The following is a 10034-nucleotide window of genomic DNA, read 5'->3' as shown; positions in this document are numbered from 1 at the left end:
TTTTAGCCGTTATGCTCCGAGCCGTTGGAAAAGTCTTCTAGAGAGTAGCTATTTAATATTAATATTTATTTATATCTATTCAGTCTGGTTTTTGTGTTTTATAATTTTGTTTTTTATTGTTATTGCTTATTCAGTCAGATTTTATACCTTGTCTTATGTGTTTTTATAATTATTTTACTTCTTATTTTGCTCTGGTTTTAGCATGGTCATTTTATTCAGTTTTTTATATACTGTATATGTCTGTAAACTTTATTTTGTGTGCATCGTCTTCTCTCCATTTGTATCTTCTTCTCATCTTTTCAATAATTTTTAAAGCAGTTTGAATTGCATTTTTTGCCATCAATAATGAATGTCAGTGCAGATTTAGAGCGTCCTGTAGTGTATGGAGTCAGGAGAACTGCTTTTCCTCCTCTGGGTGGGAATAAACCAAATATTGGCCAATTCACACAACCCTCCACCACCTCATCATGTCCCTGCTGGACTGGAAGTCAACACCCACCCTCAGCCAGTAGACAGCCAGGGTGGAGGATGTGCTGCCTGCATCCCTTTGGGAGCAGACCCTCTGTTTGAGCAGCAACGATCAGTGATGGCTGCTTCCACCTCATCAGGGGGAGATCAATATCTGCATTGATACGGATATTTTCCATCCATCCATCCATCCATCCATTATCACCCGCTTATCCGGGGTCGGGTCGCGGTGGCAGCAGGTTCAGCAGGCCGACCCAGGCTTCCCTCTCACCCGCAGCACTTTCCAGCTCATTCTGGGGGATCCCGAGGCGTTCCAAGGCCAGCCGGGAGATATAATCCCTCCAGCGTTTCCTCGGTCTTCCCCGGGGCCTCCTACCAGTTGGACGTGCCCGGAAAACCTCTAATGGGAGGCGTCCAGGAGGCATCCTAACTAGATGCCCGAACCACCTCAGCTGACTCCTTTCGACACGAAGGAGCAGCGACTCGACTCCAAGCTCCCCCCTGATGTCCGAGCTCCTTACCCTATCTCTAAGGCTGAGCCCGGCCACCCTACGGAGGAAGCTCATTTCGGCCGCTTGTATCCGAGATCTCGTTCTTTCGGTCACGACCCAGAGTTCGTGACCATAGGTGAGGGTTGGAACGTAGACCGACCAGTAAATGGAGAGCTTTGCCTTCCGGCTCAGCTCCCTCTTCACTAAGACGGACCGGTACAGCGCCTGTTTTACTGCTGCAGCCGCACCGATCCGCCTATCGATCTCCCGCTCCACCTTACCCTCACTCGTGAACAAGACCCCGAGATACTTGAACTCCTTCGCTTGGGGTAGGCAGTTTGTCCCCACCTGGAGGGAGCAATCCGCCGGTTTCCGGCAGAGCACCATGGCCTCAGATTTGGAGGTGCTAACTCTCATCCCTGCCGCTTCGCACTCGGCTGCAAAACGCCCCAGTGAATGCTGGAGGTCACGGTCCGAGGAGGCAAACAGGACCACATCATCCGCAAACAGCAGAGAGGCGATCCCGAGACTCCCGAACCGGATCCTCTCCGCCCCCTGGCTGCGCCTAGATATCCTGTCCATGAAGGTCACGAACAGGACCGGTGATAAAGGGCAGCCCTGGCGGAGGCCAACACCCACCGGGAACGTGTCTGACTTACTACCGAGGAGACGAACACAGCTCCTACTGCAGGCGTACAGAGACCGGATGGCCCGTGCCAACGGGTCCGGCACCCCATACTCCCGCAGCATCCCCCACAAAAAACCCAGAGGGACCCGGTCGAAAGCCTTCTCCAGGTCTACAAAGCACATGTAAACTGGTTGGGCAAACTCCCAGGACCCCTCCAGTAATCTTGCGAGGGTAAAGAGCTGGTCCACTGTTCCACGACCGGGACGGAATCCGCACTGTTCGTCCTGAATCTGAGGTTCGACAAGCGGTCGGAGCCTCCTCTCCAGCACCTTGGCATAAGCTTTTCCCGGGAGGCTGAGCAGTGTGATACCACGATAGTTCGAGCACACTCTCCGGTCCCCCTTCTTGAAGATGGGAACCACCACCCTGGTCTGCCAGTCCATGGGCACTGTTCCCGACCCCCATGCGACACTGAAAAGGCGTGTCAACCAAGACAGCCCAACAATGTCCAGCGCTTTCAGCATTTCAGGGCGGATCTCATCCACCCCTGGCGCCTTGCCACCAAGGAGCTTTTTGACTACCTTAGCGACCTCTGCCAGGGATATGGGTGAATCCACCCCAAAGTCTTCCGGCGCTGCCCCCTCTCCGGGGGACATGTTGGCCGGGTTTAGGAGTTCCTCAAAGTGCTCTTTCCACCGCCCGACGATGTCCCCAGTCCGGGTCAGCAGTTGCCCCCCCCTGCTGAGAACAGCCTGGGGTAGACCCTGCTTTCCCTTCCTGAGCCGTCGGATGGTTTGCCAGAACTTCCTTGAGGCCAACCGAAAGTCCTTCTCCATGGCCTCCCCGAACTCCTCCCATGCCCGAGTTTTAGCCTCCGTGACCATCGTCGCTGCAGCCCTTCTGGCCCGCCGGTACCCGTCAGCTGCTTCAGGAGACCCCTGGGCCAGCCAGGCCCGAAAGGCCTCCTTCTTCAGTTTGACGGCTACCCTCACCCCCGGTGTCCACCACCGGGTTCTCGGGTTGCCGCCACGACAGGCACCGATGACCTTCCGGCCACAGCCCCGAGCAGCCGCGTCCACAATAGAGGCTTTGAACAAGGTCCACTCGGATTCCATGTCCCCAGCCTCCCTCGGGATTTGTGAGAAGTTCTTCCGGAGGTGGGAGTTGAAGACCTCCCGGACAGGATCCTCTGCCAGACGTTCCCAGTTCACCCTCACTACACGTTTGGGCTTGCCAGGTCTCTCTAGCCGAGTCCCCCGCCATCTGATCCAACACACCACCAGGTGGTGATCAGTTGACAGCTCTGCTCCTCTCTTCACCCGAGTGTCCAAGACATACGGCCGCAGATCAGATGATACGATTACAAAGTCGATCATTGATCTCCGGCCTAAGGTGTTCTGGTACCAGGTACACTTATGAGCCACCTTATGTTCGAACATGGTGTTCGTTATGGACAAACTGTGGCTAGCACAGAAGTCCAACAACAAAACACCATTCGGGTTCAGATCGGGCAAGCCGTTCCTCCCAATCACGCCCCGCCAGGTTTCTCTGTCATTGCCCACGTGAGCGTTGAAGTCTCCCAGGAGAACTATGGAGTCGGCAGGCGGCGCCCTTTCCAGGACCCCTCCCACCGACTCCAAGAAGGCCGGATACTCCGAAATGCTGTTCGGTGCATAAGCACAAACAACAGTCAGAGCCTTACTCCCCGCAACCCGTAGGCGCAGGGAGGCGACCCTCTCGTTCCCCGGGGAAAACTCCAACACAGCGGCGCTCAGCCGGGGGCTCGTGAGTATCCCCACTCCCGCCCGGCGCCTCTCACCCTGGGCAACTCCAGAAAAGGACAAAGTCCAACCCTTCTCCAGGAGCTTGGTTCCAGAGCCCATACTGTGCGTGGAGGTGAGCCCAACTATATCTAGCTGGTACCGCTCCACCTCCCGCACCAGCTCCGGCTCTTTCCCCGCTAGTGAGGTGACGTTCCACGTCCCTAGAGCTAGTCTATGCTGCCGGCGATCGGCCCGCCCAGGTCTCCCGCCTGGCCCGCCGCCCGGTCTACATAGCACCCAACCCCGATAATTCTCCCTGCGGGTGGTGGGTCCACAGGGTGACTGCTGCTCCATGTTGTTCTTTCGGGCTGAGCCCGACCGGGCCCCATGGGCGAAAGCCCGGCCACCAGACGCTCGCCGACGAGCTCCCCTCCTGGGTCTGGCTCCGGGAGGGTGCCCCGGTTTCCCTTGTCCGGGCAAGGTGGCTACAATCCGTGGGCTGCTTATCATCAGGGTTTGTTGAACCGCTCTTAGTCTGGGCTCTCCCCCGAGACCTGTTTGTCTTGGGAGACCCTACCAGGGGCTGACGCCCCGGACAACATAGCTCCCAGGATCACTGAGCCACTCAAACTCCTCCACCACGTTAAGGTGGCGATTCATAGGAGGAGCAACGGATATTTTCTTCATGCAAAAACAAGGGGGGCGGAGAGGGTATAATCAGAATGCAAGCACTCTAAATATTATGACAATACAAACTTAACAACTTCCAATTAGTCATGATTTAAAAGTAATAATGCAAGAGAGTTCAGTGTAGTGGAGTTAAGCGGTAACTTTGACCTAGTTCAAAATGTTTCTGGGTAAGAAACCAGAGAAGAAGAAGGTGCCACGCATGATGGTGACTTCCCATCCTTGTGAAAATCTAAATGTGTCTTACAGGTTGATTAGATAGGCATATTTCACTTCTTTCTCATATCTTAAAGAACAAACGTGGATAAAGAGACTATAACTATTCAACAGATGAGTTGATGATAATAATAACAACCCTTCCTTTGAAGAGAGATTTGACCCCCATCCCATTAAGCCAAACACAGACATTCATTAAAAGCTTGATCACCTTCAGTTGCAACTTTGTCCTGATTGAACACTTTTCTGGGTAAGAAACCAGAGAAAAAGAAAGTGACGTTCCCATCCTTGTGATCAGCGTCCAGTTCTTGCCCTAATGTTCGTTGGTCAAGGAGGACATACAAGCAAACAGAGTCTCTCTTCACTTCGATCACTATGTTTCTGTGGTGCTCTATTTGATTGTCATTAGTCTGATAAAGTTGATGTGGTGAGTGTCAGTTTAGATTGTGTGGTTGAATGCATACAAGGTGACATTGAGTGTGTGTGATGGCTGGTTAACCTCCACAGAACCTGAACAGGTGACGAGACAAGCTGCAATGATGTCATCCATCCACCAGGTGTCAGGAGCAATTCATTACATGAATCGATTACATGTCATTTAGCTGATGCTTTTATCCAAAGAGACTTATAATTATGTTACATTTATACACTGTAGAGACAGCTACACGGACAATTCAGGGATAAGTGTCTTGCTCAAGGACACATCAACTAGGGATGGGATTGAACCACCAACCCCTTGATTGAAAGACAGACCTGCTAACCACTGACCCACAGTCGCTCCACAAAGTTAGATTCAACCTGTAAGACACATTTAGATGTTCTTACTGGGCGTGGAGGAGAGTCAGGGTGATGGACAGCTGACATGCAGATACTGGAGAGAGAGGCAATAACTAGAGGCTGATCACAAGGATGTGAAGTCACCATCATGCGTGGCACCTTCTTCTTCTCTGGTTTCTTACCCAGAAACATTTTGAACCAGGTCAAAGTTACAGCCGCTTAACTCCACTACACTGAACTCTCTTGCATTATTACTTTCATGACTAATTGGAAGTTGTTAAGTTTATTATTATTGTTATAATATATAGACTGTTTTCCTTCTGATTATAGCCCCTCCGCTTCGATTGTTTTCGCATGAAGCATCCCACATTGGCAAATATCCGTATCAATGCAGATATTGATCTCCCCCTGATGACACCTATAACCTATTCCACCCGTCCCCATCTCTCTGCACCTGCCTGACTACACAGGGGACTTGGCTGCATGAGGTCTTCTTGACGCAGAGGTCCATCAACAAGGTAGAAGCAGCCATCACTGATCGTTGCTGCTCAAACAGAGGGTCTGCTCCCAGAGGGATGCAGGCAGCACATCCTCCACCCTGGCTGTCTACTGGCTGAGGGTGGTAACTACAGCACGCTAAGAACGACTCAGTTCAGATGGTTCACAGGAAGCTGGTTTTAACACCATGGAGAGTAAAACGATATATTATTATTGATATTACTCATTCGGGAATATGTTGTGTATTTGTTCACTACATGTACAGTATGTGAAAGCTATTGTTACTTTGTAAATATGGATTTAAAAAATAAAGTATATTATTGGTTAAGAATCTGTGATGCTTTGTCTTGGAATTTACTTCTCGACGAGATACAAGGTTTTCAGTGGCAGTGTTAAGATACATGCAAGCTTTTAGTTTTGAATGATGTGGCTAATGTAGATTATCTGTGTGGTTATTTGCAAAAAGTGTGTTTTAGAATTTCTAACTTAGTGTCAAGCAGACAATGGTTTGCATACCTGGTCAATGGATACATTAGTTAGTGGTTTCAATAATTGAACCACAAGTACCAGTTTTTGTGTTTTGACAATTGCAAAAAACTTTACTCTATGAGCTCTGAAGTATATGGATGATGAGTATAGATCCCCAAGTATTATTAAATACATGAATAAGACATTATGAGCACATTAATAAAATAGCTTTAAGTTGTATTGGGCATCATGTTTAGATTATATTCAAAGTTATTACAAAATATATATTTTAGAATTTATTTTAAAGTTCATTTATATATCCATATCTATATATAGATATATAAAATTACATTTTTTGCACAATTTATTCTTGTTTATTTATTTCATTATGTATATAATTTTATATTGTATTGAACTCTTTGAGGCTCCATAGATCCTGTGCTTGAATAATAGGCTCTTGGGGAACCAGAGGGGAAGAATATTCTAACAAAGTATCCAGTTAATTGTCTCCAGCAATCCACTTTAAAACTTTTTCTTTTAAAAGGCTGACAAAATAATTGGCCAAAAAAGATGAATGAGTGTGGTGAGAGATATTTGTACAATGTATTGTATTGCCCAGATCTGAAATCTCTCTGGTCATGCCCCGTGTAAACTCCCAGCTATGTAATTTGATAAGTGCCACCTGACGCTCTTATATTGGTCCCGATCTGTGCACTCTGGGACACCTTGGGGGGTCAGCTATTGCACCTCAGGGTCTGTAATGTGTCTGCATGCTCCGACTCCACGCCCAACCACATCCCTCTGACACTCATGGCCCAACCCTAAATAACTTCCACTCTGGTCTGACTGACCGGCAGCCACCCCTCCGCACAGCACAGGGAGGGACAGTGAGGAAGGAGAAAGTGTGTGAGGAAGAGTGTGTGACAGACAACATGTAAGAAGATGAGAGTTGACGTTTGAGGAAAGCTGATGCTGTCTTAGACTCATGTGGTCACATGGATTCACAATTGTGATTGTCGTACAGCAGCAGATAAACACGGACATATCTGTATTATTGATCCAAGAAGAGAGTCTGGACTGGACCATTTCAGCTGAAGGGTTGGACTGGACCATGTAGCAGCTGTTTCCTCAACTTGACTGACAACTGCTTGATAAACATCCTGGACTCACAGGATCTACAAGTCCTTTGAATAGAAAAGATAACGTGATGATTGATGAGCCAGTGTGATCTTCAGCAGAGAGGTGAGCGTGAGTGACTGCCTGGGCAGCTTGAGCCCTTACAGAAGACCTCAAAGAGAGATTCCCCCTGTGTTCGTCAGACTCCCCCCATACACCCACTCATCAACACAGAAATAGAGTTTCACCAAGTCTGTGAACGTGGCAGGAAGAGGGGAGTTCAGGGATGGCGACAGAATAACGGCCTCCTGATCCCACCAACCCACACCAGATTACAAGAGCAGCTTAAAACACCTGAGACTCTGGATATCCGGCCACGTGTTCATCGAGGGTGCTGGAATGAGAAAGACATCTTTGGTGGTCACAATCACATCTTTTGCACCAGGACGGTCCATGCCTCTTGTTTTTGTGGGACTGGACTTTGGACTTGAACTGAAACAGACTTTGAATTCCACATCATCCTCTTCAGGACATCCAGAATCCTGAAGGTTAAACCCCCTTGTCTTCTACACTCACCAAGTTATGGATTCACATGGGGGTCCATACCTCAACATTAGGGCCCTCTGCTCACCTCTGGGTGCTGCCCGCCTTTGTCAGTTAGCCATGGGCTGTGCAGTGATTGCCATGGTAACCCACAATGCCGGGTTCAGCGGCTCACATGGTGTGTTCTGTATGGCGGCGTGGTGCTTCTGCTTCGCCATGACAGTTGTGGTGTTTTTCCTGGACGCCACTCGTCTCTACAGCTGCCTCCCCATTTCCTGGGACAACCTCACCGTCACATGTGCTGCCTTCGCGACCCTCATGTAAGTCACAGTGTTAAAACAAATTGTCATTACCTTCTCTATTGATTGTGCACTGTCAAAAGTTTGTAAAAATAAAATAAAAATTAAAACTGCTATGTAATTCAGAATTTAACGTTACAACTTGATCAAGTGATTGTGTGAAAGCTGAAAAGTGTCGTTAGTAGCAGCAATCCCACTGGAAATGACTGTGCCGTTACCTTCAGCTCTACAGAGTGTTTTAGAATCTTTCAGCTCGTTGTTTCTGTTTTACGGACCGCACCGTGACTTCTTTGGTTCAGTCTTAATTCTTTATTTAACCAGGTCGGTCCCGTTGAGATACAATGACCTCTTTTTCGGGGCATTCCAAGCAGCAGGTGCAGCGAACTTAAAACAGTGCTTACCAAATTCAGAGTGAACTTTGGGCATAATTAATAAATAAAACTCATTGGAACGTAAGCAATAATTGCACTGGGATTTAAAGATGTAGTTACATAAGTAGTGGGGGAGCAGACCCAAGATAGCTTTATAAATAAAAATATGCCAAAGTATAAGGCGGCGTGCTGCCAGAGATGGCCACTCAACTCGAGCATATAAGATGCAGCGGTGAGTGAGGGCTTTACAACCAGTGACAAACCTTAAGGCACCATGACACACAGTGTCTAGAGAACGCAGACAGTTTGCTGGGGCATTCATATATAAGAGATCACTGTAATCAAGTACAGGGAGGAAAGTGGTAGCAATCAACTTTTTTCTGGTAAAAAAAGAAAAACAAGATTTCCCAGTTTCACTCTTAATTTTTTTACCAGATTTTCTACGTGTGGTTTAAAAGAAAGTCGATCATCAATTAAAATGCAGAGATACTTGTAACAGTTCACAAGTTCAATTTCATACCCTTGCAATGACAAAATGCTGGGTGGAGACACAGGCACTTTCCTGCCATTGGAAAATTGGTTTTGGCGGCATTCAAGACAAGTCTTAGTTCAATGAGCTGATTTTCCACAAAAAGAAAATTTGTAAGTTGCCAAGGGCCTCGGCAACTCTCATCAGCGTCGATTCTAGCATCTGCTGTCAGCTTTGACAAATCCGCTGTATGATGTCTGTTGAGCACCGAACTGCTGACAGATAACCATGAGCAGGTAAACGTAGCAGCTAAAGAGAGCAAAAAGCTGAATGAATAGACTTCATCAGGTGGACGATTCAATAAAAGCTCATGCTGCTCAATGTCTGCTGGAAGTGTAAATAAAACACTGTTAGCGCACAAATTCACTTGATTAACTGTATACAGTGACAATATGTTAGCTTTGTGTTTTGGCCAAATCAATCAATACAGATTTTAGTACAAAAACACCAATTTAAGGTCCACTTATAAACTCTGTCAGACCTCTCAACCGTATCTCATGGTCTATGTTTGTTTCTCTTCTTCTTCCTCTTCTTCAGGTATGTGACAGCCTCTGTGGTCTACCCACTCTTCTTTGTCCAATCTGAGTGCCCCTACGCCGGCTGTGCTGTCAGAAACTTCCGCATCGCTGTAACTGTGTGCTCCATCCTGGGTACTCTGGCCTACGGGGCTGAAGTGGCCTTGTGCCGAGCCAGGCCAGGCCAGGCGGTGGTGGGCTACATGGCCACGGTGTCTGGCCTCCTCAAGGTCGTTCAGGGCTTTGTGGCCTGCATCATCTTTGGAGCTCTGGCCAACGGGAGCGAGTATTCCCGTTACGCCGCCACGATCTTCTGTGTTGTCGTTTATGCTTTCTGCTTTGCTCTGACCGCCGTGGTGGTCGTCATGACCGTGTGTGGGCGGACAAAGGCTGTGCGCTGCTTGCCTTTTGACCGCTTTGTGGTGGTGTGCACCCTCCTGGAAGTTCTGCTCTACCTGAGTGCATCAGTGGTGTGGCCGGTGTTCTGCTTTGACACAAAGTATGGCTCTCCATGGAGACCGTCGTCGTGCCCTCAGGGAAGGTGTCCGTGGGACAGCAAGCTCGTGGTGGCCGTGTTCTCCTTCGTCAACTTTGGACTGTATGTGGCGGACCTGATCTACTCTCAGAGGATACGATTTGGCTCCTCACATAACCCACGAGTGTAG

At 48.5% G+C, this 10034-nt stretch overlaps 1 protein-coding gene across 1 annotated transcript; it reads left to right on the top strand.

Annotated features, from left to right (window-relative positions):
* Positions 1-7694: 7694 nt before the first annotated feature.
* Positions 7695-10034, top strand: LOC117739851 (myeloid-associated differentiation marker-like protein 2). Its single transcript, XM_034546152.1, has 2 exons — positions 7695-7975; positions 9392-10034. The coding sequence occupies exons 1-2, from the start codon at positions 7695-7697 to the stop codon at positions 10032-10034; spliced, it is 924 nt and encodes a 307-aa protein (XP_034402043.1).

Source organism: Cyclopterus lumpus, chromosome 1, assembly GCF_009769545.1.
Source record: "Cyclopterus lumpus isolate fCycLum1 chromosome 1, fCycLum1.pri, whole genome shotgun sequence".
NCBI classification, from domain to species: Eukaryota; Metazoa; Chordata; class Actinopteri; order Perciformes; family Cyclopteridae; genus Cyclopterus; species Cyclopterus lumpus.
This window is presented reverse-complemented; position numbering and strand designations above follow the sequence as displayed.